Source organism: Labeo rohita, chromosome 18 (assembly GCF_022985175.1).
Source record: "Labeo rohita strain BAU-BD-2019 chromosome 18, IGBB_LRoh.1.0, whole genome shotgun sequence".
Lineage (NCBI taxonomy): Eukaryota > Metazoa > Chordata > Actinopteri > Cypriniformes > Cyprinidae > Labeo > Labeo rohita.
Window position 1 is genome coordinate 5,046,187 of NC_066886.1, and position 15,472 is coordinate 5,061,658.

The window sequence follows — 15,472 nt, forward strand, 5'->3', positions numbered from 1 at the left end:
AATGACGGTCCAAACAGCTGAAAATAACATTAGTAAATCTAAGATTCCAGTCCAATAACTATGGCCTAATTAGAATTGATAGATTGTTTCTTATTTTTAAGACTAACAGTAGATCTAGCTGGTTTATGTAACCTGATTTTCACTGTAAAAACATTGCTAATGGTTTTCTTACCTGTATTTATAAAACTTTCCAAATTTGTGTTATAATGGAGTGGCATATGGGAGTAACAATGCATGTTTATTGAGCAAAAATATATTGAAAAATAAAATATTTAATATTGATAAAAAATATTTAAGGTTCCCTTCAAGCTACAATACACACTAGACATGATATGACATGCATTATTGTTTCATGCACATAGAAAAAAATATACAAATACAGAAACTATTTTAAATGTTTTGCAAGTGTGAATAGTTTTTAGTAACTGAGCAATGAGTATGATCATCTCACTATGACAAAATAGTAGGATGTTTTATGCACATTTTTTTGTGTAAATTAGAAATTAGCTGCTATTACCATTGATTCCCAGCCTGTGTTATTCCCATGTTCACTATGTAAACAAAACTGTTGATCATATTTATCCAGTAAGAAAGACGGGTGTTTTAAAAAATTACAATATAAATGCCCTTGTACATTTTCAATAAGCATTACAAAATGTATTTTGGCACTGGCCTGTAGCTGAACTTTTGTGGATCAATGGTGCATTTCACAAACTGCTGATGTTGCACTTCTTGCAAAAGATTAATGTTACGCGTTATTTAACAACATACCTTCTGGATGTGATCCAAAGACTTTTTGTAAATATAATAATTATTCTGCGACTAGTAATAGAATAATGAAGGCTGACAAGAAGCCAACTTTTTACCAAAAGAACCAAAAGTGCTACTTTCTTATATCTTTAATCCTTTATTTGTATAGATCACGTTCACTTCGACTGACTGACGTTTATAATGACAGGCAAGTAAAAATAAAAAAGCGTATAATATGAATAGCGTATATTATAATAATATACTGGAAAATAATAATAAAAATAATAATTATATTTTTATTTTTAGTCATTTTAACAGTATGTAAACCTCTTTGCATTATTATGCGCTGATTTCTTCTTTTCTAAAATCTGTAATTATGGAAAAAACGCATCGGAAGTGGCGTGGCGTCATTTCTTCCACGGCGGCTGTGACGTGGCATTACGCAAGCGCAGAGCCGACAGGGCTTCCTGACACCCGACGACGAGCATCACACCGAAAAAACTTTAGACATTAGGATTTATTCCGTAGTTTTAGCTGATCTGTGTCTTTCATCATGGGTCTGACCATCTCATCGCTCTTTAGCAGGCTGTTTGGAAAGAAACAGATGAGAATTCTCATGGGTGAGTGTTGAGTCTCATGCTAGCTAAGCTAGCGGCGTTAGCCAACTTTCGCAATTCTGTCATTCTCCGGAATATAACGGATAAAAAACAAAAACTATAGCTGATTCCTCTGCTTTATATTATAGTTTGCTTTTCCTTAACATGTACAGACTGAGCTAAGTCAACTGGGTATTTATTTACCCGATAAATTGTCTTGTGATAAGATCCCACAGGATTTTAATAAATAAATTTGGTAAATAATTGAAGTGTAACGTTACTGTCAGTTCATGAGCAGGAACAGATTAGCCACTGAGTGTTTAGTAAAATGTATATATTTAAGTGAAGTATATATTATATTCTAGTATACTGTACTGTCTAATTACTGTAATAACTGTCATGAAACCACCGCGTTTATTTTAGCATCGTACTCATATTGTAATGTGTGTTACAGAAACTTATCAATGAACATATTCCGTGCCCAAGACCTCTTTCCATTTATGGGAAAATGTACTTTTTGGCCTTTTTAAATATTTTAAGGATAGAAAAATTATTTATTATTCATCTTTTTTTTTTTCTTTTTTTTTTTTTTTTTTTTTATAACAAATTCAACATTTATAAATGGACTGTGTGCTTTTGTTGACTGAAGTAAGATTATTGAAGTAGGGTCTGCATATATATATGCATATATATATATATATATATATATATATATATATCCCGTGAATAATATATATATATATATATATATATCCCGTCAATAATATATATATATATATATATATATATAACTATTCAAAAACTTGACTGGTAGTGTAATTTTTTTTTTTTTTTTTCAAAAAAAAAAAAAAAATATATATATAATTTTCTTTTAAGTTATTTTAAAAAGTAAAAATATTTCAGAATTCTTCTGTTTTTGCTATACTTCGGATCAAATAAATGCAGGCTTGGTGAGCAGAGGAGACTTCTTTAAAAAAAGATCTTACTGTTCAAAAACATTTGACTGGTAGTGCAATTGTATAATGTTCAATATTTAATATCTTCTAGTGAACTATGTTTGTTAGAATAGTACAGTGTAGTTTATATCCTTGGCCATTTAAGGGCATGAGATCTTCATTGAGATTGTTACTGCCGTTTCTGTCTTATATATTTAGAAACCTTATTCTCATCATGTATCTGTGCTGTTTTACAGTGGGGCTGGATGCTGCCGGCAAAACCACAATACTGTACAAACTCAAACTAGGAGAAATTGTGACCACCATTCCAACCATAGGTAAGAGGACAGGACTGTTTTGATTTGACTCTGATCTCAAAGTGGCGGTCATTGGTAGAATGTGTTGCATTCTGAGTCATATGAGTATCCTATCATTCGGGGAATTTTTATGAGTTTGTGGTACTTTGATATCTCAACGTCCACTGGATGTCATCATACATTTGGTGTCAGTGATTGCTTGATTGTCCTGTCTTACACCACAACATTAAGTCAGTGTGTAATAAAAAAGCAGAACTATTCCACTGAATGCTCTCACTATGTGTCATTGTATTTCTTTTGGGCAGGTTTTAATGTAGAGACTGTTGAATACAAGAACATCTGCTTCACCGTGTGGGATGTTGGCGGTCAGGATAAGATTCGTCCTCTCTGGAGACACTATTTTCAGAACACACAGGTAAGATCTTAATGTGTATTCATACAAAAAACATAGGGGCACTCTTTGCAGAGACTAATTGCACTTTCTGTGTCTCCCTTTGTCTTCAGGGTCTGATCTTTGTGGTGGACAGCAATGACAGAGAGAGAGTGGCAGAATCTGCAGAGGAGCTTTCTAAAATGGTAGCATATATCATTGTGATCTTAAATGGCAGCCAAGTGCAATAAATCAGGACATTTATGGAAGTGTTTTGTTTGCTAAATGTGGTTGAGTTGCCTCATCGGTGTCTTTTCCTGTGCGTATATGCAGTTGCAGGAAGATGAACTGAGGGACGCCGTGCTGCTCGTTTTCGCAAACAAACAGGATCTGCCTAATGCCATGGCTGTCAGTGAACTCACAGACAAACTTGGGCTGCAGAGTCTACGCAGTAGAACGGTAACATCAGCACGCACTACCTAGTCTCTAGTTTCAACCTAGCCACCCTCTGATTAATGTCTGAGTAGTTCAAGTGAATACACTACCTAATACTTCAATGGTTTGGAAAAAAAAAACAAAAACATTATGCTCACAAAGGCTGCATTTATTAGATTAAAAAATACTTTTCTGTTTCGACACATTTTAAAATGTAATTTATTCCTGTGATGCAAAGCTGAATTTTCAGCATCAGTACTCCATTCTTCAGTGTCCCATGATATTAGTATCCTAATATATTTGATTTAGTGCTCAAGAAGCATTTCTTATTATTATCATTGTTGAAAACAATTGCTTAATATTATTGTGAGTGATCCGAGTGATTTTTCGGTTCAAAAGAACAGTGTTTAAATTAGAAAAAATGTTAAGATCTTAACTGTCACTTTTCATCAGTTTTAGTGCATTCATTTTAAATAAAAGTATTAATTTGTTTAAAAAAAATTAAAAAACACATCTTTTCAACTCCAAACACTTTAACGGTAGTGAATATGCCAGACAAAACCACTACTGCTATTGTTTTTTTTAGTGCTGTCAAATCAATTAATCACGAATTATCGCATTCATAATAAAAGTTTGTGTTTACATAATATGAATGTGTATGTGCTGTGTATATTTAAATATACATACATGTGTATATTTAAGAAATAAATGTAATATGTATATATTTATATAATATAAATCATATAACTATGAATACATATGTGTAAATATTTTTAAATGTATACATGCCCTTTTTGTGTATTTATATATACATATACACATACACAGCACATGCACAAATATTATATAAACACAAACTTTTATTTTGAATGCATTTAATCACAATTAATCAATTTTAGTCAAATAGATTAACTGTGATTAATCGTATCCAAAATAAAAGTTTACATAATATATGTGGATGTCCTGTGTATATTTATATGCATATATAAATATGCACACATACATGTGAATATGAATATATGAATATATATATATATATATATATATATTTATATTTATATTTATATTTATATTTATATTTATATTTATGTATAATATAAATCATATAAATATGAATACATATATATATATATATATATATATATATATATATATATATATATATACATGTATATATATAAATATATACATGCATGTTTGTGTATTTAAATATACATATACATAGCATATGCACATATATTATGTAAACACAAACTTTTATTTTGGATGTGATTAATCGATTTGATAGCACTACTTCTATTACTACTTTTATGACTTTTCTAACATTGACAGGTAAGATTTCTTAAGAGCAACTGAAATCAAAATCAAAGTGTGTGTTGACATATAAAAAAGGTACAAAACTGGAAGATTCAAACAGGAGTAAACAAGGTACAAAGATGTATCTTAAGTATTTACCCAAGTGACTGTATTGTATCTTTTTTTTATACTTTGAAATATACTTTGTGAATGGAGTGTGGGCTGTGACATCATTTTTAATGATTTTTCTCTGTCTGGGCTTCTTGCAGTGGTACGTCCAAGCGACCTGCGCTACACAGGGCACTGGACTCTATGAAGGACTGGACTGGTTATCCAATGAGCTCTCCAAGCGCTAACGGGCCTGTTAGGGGTGAGATGGTGCGTATGAACCAATGGAAAAGCTAGAGACTCCTCTTAGAATTTTTAAGTGTGTGACACAGCTGGAAACTGGGGAGAAACCATCAAACGCTCTGCGCCTGTCTTAGCTTTCTTTTCTACAATATATTTCTTTGCCCAAGTTAATCTATTTCTTTTCTTCTTGTTTTTTTTTTTGTTTTGTTTAAAATTCAACAACAACTTTTTACATGGGAAAATGTACTTTTTGGCCTTTTTAAATATTTTAAGGATAGAAAAATTATTTATTATTCATCTTTTTTTTTTTTTTTTTTTTTTTTTTTTTTTTTTATAACAAATTCAACATTTATAAATGGACTGTGTGCTTTTGTTTTGCATAATATCCCGTCAATAATATATATATATATATATATATATTCAACAATATATATATATATATATTTTTATTATTTTGCAATATATAGAAATGTTTTATATATATTTTTTTTTTTTTTTTTTCAGGAGAAATGTTTTGAAGGACCTTCCTTTGCTATGGCCTTTTCGGTTTCTCAGAAAGTCCTCATGCAAAACCAAAAACACTGGAGTCCCTGTTTAGCGAGCAGGGTTATTGGTTTTGCTTTAGTCTGCTCTGCATTGTTTATCTGAGAATTTGTTGTCAAGCTCACTGGAGAATCTCTGGGGTTAGTTATATTTCAGAACTGGACTTTACATGTGGAGTCGTTTGGCGAATCAAAGCCATGCCTGTTTCGTCAATCCTTATAGATATGCAATGCTGTAAAGTTTGTTACATTGCATTATCCGCTGTAGTGGCGTGGAGTCCTGTGGTCCTTCTAAACATTATCCTTGTCTGCATGAGTCTTTTAGAGTTTACTTCTGGATCTTGGTTGAAATTCCCCTCATCAACTGCACATGGCATGAATGGCATGAAAAGGTTAAGTTTCTTTTACTAGGTTAGTTTTCCCCCCACTATCTATTGTTGTTTGTGGCAAATGTTTGAGTGACCCAGATCACTGGTTTTTACTCTAGGTCAGAGTCAAAGGGAACATGAAGTCCTTTAGCCACAACGATGCAATGAAGTTCTTTCCATTTCTAATTTAAAGTTGTACCTGATTGACGTGTTTTATGTTTGTCATGCCACGTGAAATGTTTCGCTCAGGCGTGTTTCTTGAGCTTATCATTATTTGTGTCTGAATCTGACTGCTGAATGCAGGTTTAATGTATTGATGAATTCCATGTCTGATTGAAATGGTTTGCTTTCCTAAACTGATGTGTAACAGATACAGTCTATTTTACCCTATTATCATGACAAATTTGTTTGTGTATTATATGTATCATATTGTTTTAGAATAAAACATAATCGTGAACTTACCATTGTGTTGAATGTGATAAATCTATAAATTTTGCTCCTTAAATGCAGACTTTAAATTCATGTGTCACACTTTTTGGGAACAAAAATAGTCATTAATTTGCGTTTTAACCAATTCAAAAGTTAATGTTCATAATAATGTTCTCAACAGACAAATCAGAAAACGTCTGTTCTACCAAGTTGTATTACTGCATCAATCCAGCAGATGGCACCTGGAATTAACAACTTCAATCAACTGAACAGTACTGTAATTACTACAGATAAATAACTAAATGAAAACTAACAATAAGACTGAATTGTGATGATTTGATCACTTCTATTTGTATATATACTGTACATATATACATACATGTATGCCTGCTGAGTGGTGTTTGAACTCTTAACTACTTCCATCGCTTAATTACATGAGCAATTATCCATTTTTAAGAAGCAGGGATAAAGCGAGCTGTGCCATGCCTTTTAAATGTACAAGTAAATGTAAATCCTGTACATTTTGCGAATTTAAAATTATGCAAATTTAGATTTGGTTAAGGGCTTAAATAATATGATGCCCATCTTTTTCTATAAAGAGAACAAGTCATAAAAAATTATAAGTATGTTTAGTGCATGCAGTGAGAAACGTACTAAAAAACCGAAACTAGGAGCAGAACAGTTATTTATCACCAGTCACGTAGCCGCAGTTGTAAACATTACTGATACCACAGGAGCTGGCCTGTTGATGAGTTGGGTGTGGAAATATTTGCAGGACCTTCCAGGGCAAGATCTGTCCAGATCACAAATTACAGGAGGCACCAGATGTCATTCAGGTACAAAGTTTATAAACTGCAACATAAATGGTATCAACTGCAATTCCGTTTGGTGATCTTGTTATGTTTTTTGATTGTTTTGTTACATAGAGAGGAGATAGAATTGAGATGATCCTGCTTCTAAGGGCAGAACATAGCAGGTTTTGTTATACTTTGTGACTTTGGTGACACTTGCCATTTGAAGATACACACATACAAAAACGTGAACAAGATTTGAGAAGGTTAAAATAGATAACTTGTACTATTTATGGTAAAAAATTAATAGAGGAATTGGGAACAAATATGAAAATATGTAAGAACATTTTTGAGTAGCTTTATGAATTATTTAATAACAGTAGTCACAAGGTAAGCATCATGTTACGCTTAAGTTACCCCATCTACATTTCTACAATTTTTTTCAGGATTTTCAAAGATTATTTCAGTGTTTTAAACATTAGGGTGAAAGAAATTGGTCAGAATCACATGTTGTCTCAGCAAAGATAAGAGTGACTAAGATTCGTTTTAGTGGATGTTTAAACAAACAAAAAGACTACCATTTACCAAGAAAGTATAGCAAACCCTTTCTGTAGTGCACTGTTTCTCAACTCTACTCCTTGGGATGGGTAGAGAAACAGCAGTGGGCTGAAGATAAAAGGTCAGAAACTACAGAGAAAGCAAAACAGCAACAGCTGTTCACAGATCGAGCCTGGGTGGGAACAGTGTACCAGTATAAATTACAGAGAGACACACTGATCTGTCCTTTCCAGAGCCTTCTGTTGACAGATCAACAAGGTAAGACAACTACTGTATAGACTTTAAAAAAACAAAATTAACACTAGCTTTTTGTAAGGCCTCTAACACTAGCTTGCTTTTTCTTTTCCTATTCTATCTGTTTTCTTTATATTTATTATATAATAAAAAAAAAAAACCTTGCTACGTGTACTGCATTAGGCTAACTGAGACTTGTCATAACACTTGCATGTTATTGCTCTTTTGTTGATTTTGATTGCTTCCATTGTCCTCTTTTGTAAGTCGCTTTGGATAAAAGCGTCTGCTAAATGTCTAAATGTAAATAAACTTCACACAATTATTATAGAAAAAGTGCTTTCTGCATAACATTTAAATGATTTTGTAGTGCAAATTTTGTTTTGGTGTTTTGTCACTGTGTAACCTGGAAACTAAATTATCTTAACCAGGTCTATGGTGTTTCGTCTGAGGGAGACGCGGCACCACAGAACCTTGACTGGTCTCACTGTGTGAGTATGTCAGATATTTAGACTTTTTTGGGGGTTGTAGTTAAAGACATTAGTGAACTAGGGAACAATGTTACATCTAATGATTCCATTCAAGTACATTACTATTTTTGCCTTGTGAAACTTACTTCCAATGTGCTGTAACAAGAATATTGTTCCTACTTTGTTTAAAACTCTTTGCATTTCATATAGCTAATTGGCTTTACTGTTTGTTCTAGCATCATGAAGGAGGAGTTCATGTAAAACCTTGCTGCCAGGGGCAGGGTCATCAGGCCCAGCGCCATTCAGAGGATCCATTACCTTTGTTTTGTGCTGGTGTCTTAATGCGCAGAGGTCAGCGCCTTAGTGCTGTGCAGTCTGTGATATGTGAAGTCTTGAATCTCCTTTGAAGTACTTATAGTTTCAACATTCATGTGAAGTCTAATGCAACATTTGAAGTGTACCACGAAGTCTATTATGAAGTTTTATGAAGTTAAGAATTATTATGAAGTCTACTTGAACTGTACAGCCTACAGTGAATATCTATTATGCACTAGTTTATGTCTAATTTTTAATGAAAGTCTACTATGTAAGCCAACTACAAACTGTCTAGTTTACGATGAAAGTCTACAATGCTTTGAAAGCCAACTATGAAATGTCTAGTTTACAATGAAAGACTACTATGCTATGAAAGCCAACTACAAACTGTCTACGATGAAAGTCTACTATGCTATGAACGCCAGCTACGAACTGTCTAGTTAAATAATGAAAGTCTACTATGCTATAAAAGCCAACTACAAACTGTCTACGATCAAAGTCTAATATGCTATGAAAGCCAACTATGAACTGTCTACTTTACAACGAAAGTGTACTATGCTATAAAAGCCAACTACGAACTGTCTAGTTAAATAATGAAAGTCTACTATGCTATGAAAGCCAACTACGAACTGTCTAGTTTACAATGAAACTCTACTATGCCATAAAAGTCTACAACGAATTGTCTAGTTTACAATGAAAGTCTATGAAATCTCACATCTCTGAAATCTCAAAGTCTCGTTTGAGGTGTATGCAAACAATCAACCAAAAAAAAAAAGACAGCTCTCTGACACAGTGTTGGCTTTTAAATAATGCTAAAAATATGAACCAGGTAAAGAAGTGTATTCTCCTGTGCCTTTTTTTGGTGAAAACTTTGTTTCGGCATTACTTGGTTCGGCTGGTCCAGGGGCCAGCTGATAAAACAAAAAGCCCTGAACAACAAAAATAAATAAAAATAGCAAAATCCACAACAGAAGTTCATTATTGTTCTGTGTTTGTTTTCCAATTTTTATTTATTAAGGGTTCACAGGCACACCAAACTTTGTTGAAATCACTGGTTCGGATATCTTACTAACACCACACAATATGACACTGCTGATTCCTGCACAGGAATATTATATAGTGCTGTTGCACAAAGGTTACACAACTTTGAGTGAGAGATGATCTCATATACAAAACGTTCCGAATCAAAGTGGTCTAAAGATTTTTACCTCTTTCTGAATTTATAGCTTCATGAAAATATATTTTGTGTTATTTAATTCTTGGTCTTGGGTCATGGTCATGGTCTTTGGCTTCCATAAAGCATTTTGAGAAATGATGCAGTTAATTCTGCACAAATACATAATAACAAAGACTATAGAATACCCAAGGCTTGTCACTTGAATAGTTTTAAATGGGGGAAGAAATGCATTTCTCTATTGCAGGAAGCCCCGCCTTCGGAATAAATGAGCCAATCGCTAATTGGTAAAGTCAGCGCATCACTGCAGCTGCTGTAGAAGTCCCTGTTGCGCTCATGACTGCGCATTCGCACTGGCTCGTCGAGCCTGAAAGAAAAAGCTTTTTTTAAACTCTATTTGAACAAAAGAAACAACATTTATGATACAGTTGTTGTCAGATTTCACTGGTGATTTCAAATATGAAATTTAATCGCAAGCTTGGTGAACAGTTTTTGGAGAATTTGATGTTTGCCTGTTCAAAGAGATGGAGTTGCACTTGCATTCCTGAAAGGTGTTTCAAAAATTGCCGCCGAGTGAAATGACTTGCCTTAATTAAAGGGACTATGATAATACATTAAAACAGTTTTGATGCTATCCACCTTATTTTTCTCGTTAAAGCGGGCACGGCCACTTGTAAATTTAATGTGTCTGGCTTCTGGTGTCATTTGCTTCCAGTAATTTTTTAGCTCGTTTTGTTGCTTGATATTGCAAACTGGTTTACCGTATTATTTAATGTATTATGTTAATTATGAACACACTGGTTTGTAGTACAAACAGTTTTACCTTTTACTGCACTTTTGTTATTCTTCTCGTTATTCCCTATAGCGGGTAATGAACTGGAAGTTCAAAAAGGCTTACTTCTGCTTTAAAATAATAATAATAATAATAAACATGTGCATATTGATTGTTTGTTTATGTTGCAAAGGGTGTTGCTCAGTGATACACAGAACAGTTGGGTGAAGCGGTCATAACCGTGCTTTATCGTGAATAAAACACAGCTGCTGACCCATCAGAATTGAGAATTGGAACTAACCGTTTTATAATATTGTTTGCAAAAAGAAACTTAATGAGAAGTGTTAACAGGGCCAGTGTTTATGGGCCAAAATTCATATAATTTTTATACTGTCATAGGACAGAAAGAGCATTTTATTGTTTGTTTGTCAGAGCTGGATTATTTTATTTGCTGTTTTGAACCTTTATGCTCTTTTGTCAGCAGTTTTGACATACAGTTTTCATATGCTACACTTTGACCTTCCTGTTTTATGAAGGTCCATCCACATAAAACATTTCATGACACAGCCACAGCTGTAAACATCCCTGTTATCACAGGAACTGCCTTATTGCGTGAGTGTAACTCTAATCAATCATGATTAGATTTGGGTGTGAAGGTCATCCCAGGACTTTCCAGGGCAAGATCTGTCCACATCACAGGTGACAGGTGTTGCTATAAATAACAGAGGGAATTGTCCTTTTCAGCTTGTTTTCGACATCTTACATAGTGTTCTGCTGAAAGATTAACAGAAGAAAAGGTAAGAAAGAAGAGTTATTCCTAATTTGTTTTACCTTTGATTAAAACTTCGCTGAATTGTTTAATTACTTGCGTATTGCCAATTTAGTTTGCCTTGTCAAATATGTAACCCGGACTTCAATTAAGTAGTTTTCCAGGTCTGTGGTGATTCCTCCGTGGAGGACGCCGTGGAACTGGCTACAGCACTAATGGGTGAGTAGAGCTTAACATAAAACCGTGAACTGTACATAAATGTCATAAAAACATAATTTGATCTTAATTTGATTTTTGATTGTTTCACTACACAGAGGAAGATGGAGTTGAGGTCCTGCTCCCAAGGGCAGAACATCTTGTCTGGTGCAACTCAGAGGAGGAACTCTGGATTTTCTAGGGTCATCTTCTTTGTTTTGTACTAATGGCGCTGATGCACAGAGCCAGTGATGCGCTGAAGTTTTACACAAAGAGCTGAATATGTTATATGAATGTTATGTGAATGACAATATGTCAAAAAGTGAACCAAATGGATATCCCCTTTTTGGTTTCTGTGGCTTGATTTATGTTGGTCGGGAGACCAACAGATTAAAATCATTCCTTTAAATATTTAAAAAAGAAAAAAAGAAAGAAAAAATGTAACCATAAATGTAATATGAACAATTACAATAAAAACGTCTTTAGACAAGTCACTACTGCAGCTTTCACTTTACTGAGAAACTGAAACTGATGAGGAGAGGGAGGAGTTTTTGTAGAGTATTTAAGCGAAAGGATACAGAGATCGCTCCTTTCTATCCTGCAGACTCCCTTGTCTGAAATGGAGCGGAGATGATCTGCTTGTATGCTGTGATCTAGTATGCAGTCCGGTGAGTAATCCCACCTATTTATTTGCTTTTTAAAACTTACAGCAGTATTAACGCACTCTTTTAAAAACAATGTAGGCTATGTTTTTTCTGTAATCTCTTTGCTGGCTAGGCAATAAGGAAGTTGTGCTTGTGCCACGTAAATAAAACCTCCACCCATCTGTCAAATAAAATGCACAGTTCATCTGCGGAGACGTAGTTGTACCTTGATAGACAAATCTTTAGCATTTGAGATTACATGCGCAGATGCATTATATTGCAATTTGTTTTGCAGAATTACATCAGTAGTTTTGTTTTTTTTAATATGCTAGTTGATTATACTAATGTTGTTTTTTTCAATTCCTGTCAATTTTAGCTACTAGATGACTGCATACGAGTTGAGACGTCACGCTGCCTAAGGATCTCTTTTAGGCCTTAGGCCAGTGCTTGCGTTTATTATTTTGTAAGTATCTTTCACATTTAATTATTATCATAAGTATTATTGTTAGATCAGTTCTGTATCTCTGAACTTTAGATATAAAAATGTGATCATTTCATGTTTAGATTTTGAGGAGGAGAGGAGGAGAACCCAACCGCCAAGGGATTCGGGCACTCGGGTCCGCTGCCCTGTTCTAGTGCATTCTTTGGCAACACTGGATCTCCGGCCGGGGTTCAGCGGACCTGCAGTGAACAGCGCCAGTCTATGGCCTGCTGACGAAGCACCAGAAACTAGAAGCTACCGCACAAACATGAACAAAGAAGCCGACTTTACCCTTAACTCCCCCCCACCCTTTTTACCTTTGGTCGGCTTCTGGTTGTCTGTTGCTTGGTTGGTAGGCTGTGGGGATGGCCTGCTGTAAAAACAACCAGTTTTTTATTTTTTTATTAAAGGCTAACTGCAACTCTTTTCTGAAAAAAAAAAAAAAAAATCAATAAAAATAGAAAAATCTGAAACTGAAATAAATGTCTGTGTCTTATTTTATTCAAGTTATGAAACTCTTTTTAAAGAATAACAAGGTCAAACAGATTCTCATCATTGTCAGACTCATGTCATTACAAACCTTATTCATCTAATCTGAGTTTTTAAACATTTCAATGATATTTTTATAATACATATTCATGAACATTATCCACCTTCTAACCACCTTCTAACGACAATTTAGCATAATGAGGTTTGAGAAACAGAGACCAAGAGCAGAATCGAAATGTAACTGGCTTATTCTGTGTTAAAAGTAAACAAAACCCAATACAACAGAAACCCTACTAATCTCAGTGGAGAAAGAAAAGGCTAAAATAACGAAGCGATTATGGTACACCATATAATAAGCTCTCATTTGTTTTTGTTTTTTCTTAAAGTTACAATTTTTGGCTTTTGTTACTTTATTACTCAAACAGGACAGGGGAGAGATGACAGAAACATATTAGGGTTGTGAGAGGGGAGCGGGGTCGGCAAAGGACCTCAAGATAGGAATCAAACTCGGGTCGCCGTGAGCACAGTTGTGCTGTATATGTTGGCGCACTAACCACAACGCCATCGGCACCGACAAGATCTCTTTTGTTAACATTAGCTAATTCACATAACATGAAATAGCAATGAGCGATGCACTTTTACAGCATTTATCAATCTTAGCTCACATTTATTTACCTAATGTTAACAGATACAACTTTACATTTTAGAAAAATATTAGCAAATGTTTAAAACAGCCTCAACTGAAATTGTATAGAAGTAATATAGTATAGTATATAGTATAGACCAGGGGTGGCGAACGTCGGACCTGGAGAGCCGCAGCCCTGCATAGTTTTGCTCCAACCCTAATCAAACGCACCTAAACAAGCTAATCAAGGTCTGAAGGGTTACTAGAAAGCAACATGCAGGTAAGTTTTACTTATGGTTGGAGCTGAACTCTGCAGGGCTGCGGCTCTCCAGGAACGTAAGATAAGACCCCTGGTATAGACGTATAGAAGTCTTAATTGTTAATTCATGCTAATTAATGTTATCAAACGGAACACTATACTGAAGTGTTACTAAAGGTAAGATGTAAACTTTCAGTCTTTTGCCTTGTAATTTTTGGGATATGGTGTTAAGGAAAGCATTTCTATCTATAAATGTGTTTTGAAACTGTAAATGGATGCAAAGCAATATATGTGTTGTATCAACAAAGATAAGATTCATTTTTGCATTTTAGTGGATGTTTAAAATGCAGAAACAAAAATGCTGTGTCATTCACCAAGAAACAAAAACAAAGCCTTCCTGTAAAGGGATGGGCCAACAGAGGATCAGAAACCTACTGAGAAAATGAAACGTATGAAAACAAGAACAACAGCTGTTCACAGATCAGTTGAGGGCGGGAACAGTGAACCAGTATAAATTACAGAGAGACACACTGATCTGTCTTTTCCATGACCAAAGCCTTCTGCTGCCAGATCAACAAGGTAAGACAACTAGTTATTGAGACAATTTCCCTTTATTATTACTTTATTATAAAAATGTATTCAGTGTGTTTTTAATCATCACAATTAAATGATTTTGTACTGCAAGTTTTATTTTGGTGTTTTATCACTGTGTAATCTGGAACCTGAATCATCTTACCAGGTTTTATGGTGTTTCCTCTGTGGGAGATGCTGTGGAAAATTGTCTGGTCTCGTAGCACTAATGTGTGAGTATATATTTGAACTATTGTAAAAGGCAGGGCACTAAACTTAAACCTCACAATGTTTAACCAATGATTTCATTCAAATGCGTTATTTAGTTATATTTTATAGCAAGTTGTTATACAGTTGTTATATAATTGATATTTGACACCCTCTGCACTTCCTGTAGCTGAATGGTTTTGTTGTTTGTTCTAGCATCATGAAGGAGGCGGAGGTTATGTAAATCCTTGCTGCCAGGGGTAAGGTCATCTGGCCAAGCACAATTCAAAGGGGAAACTCATTTGCATGAGTCTCCATCTTTGAGCTGTGCTGGTGTCCAGATGTGCAGAGGCCAGCGCAGTCTGCGAAGCCTATAACACCGGCATGACGCCTGACGATCCGCGCGAAGCCTCAACTTTCCAACAAATGCTACGAATCCAAGAACCGACCAGAAAAAACCAATGCATGTAATGCTAAAAGTGAACCAAGAAAACTCTTTAACACGTTGCTGACTCCTGAAAAATGTACAATGC

General features: G+C 34.5%; 1 protein-coding gene and 1 long non-coding RNA gene across 4 annotated transcripts; both read left to right on the forward strand.

The window, feature by feature from the left end:
• The first annotated feature begins 1,178 nt into the window (after window positions 1-1,178).
• On the forward strand, window positions 1,179-6,421 carry zgc:77650 (uncharacterized protein LOC334219 homolog). The gene is made up of 7 exons (XM_051134936.1): window positions 1,179-1,370; window positions 2,539-2,619; window positions 2,904-3,013; window positions 3,103-3,174; window positions 3,302-3,427; window positions 4,969-5,077; window positions 5,555-6,421. Exons 1-6 carry the CDS (start codon window positions 1,304-1,306, stop codon window positions 5,053-5,055), a joined length of 543 nt encoding a protein of 180 aa, XP_050990893.1. The 5' UTR covers window positions 1,179-1,303; the 3' UTR covers window positions 5,056-5,077; window positions 5,555-6,421.
• A 5,061-nt stretch (window positions 6,422-11,482) lies between these two features.
• LOC127180501 (uncharacterized) lies at window positions 11,483-13,255 on the forward strand. 3 transcript variants are annotated; one of them, XR_007829656.1, is made up of 5 exons: window positions 11,483-11,497; window positions 11,585-11,688; window positions 11,784-12,332; window positions 12,685-12,771; window positions 12,873-13,255. It is a non-coding gene; the product is annotated as an uncharacterized LOC127180501 (long non-coding RNA). The 3 variants fall into 3 exon arrangements; XR_007829655.1 differs by having other exon boundaries at window positions 11,623-11,688; XR_007829654.1 differs by having other exon boundaries at window positions 11,626-11,688.
• Window positions 13,256-15,472: the final 2,217 nt, after the last annotated feature.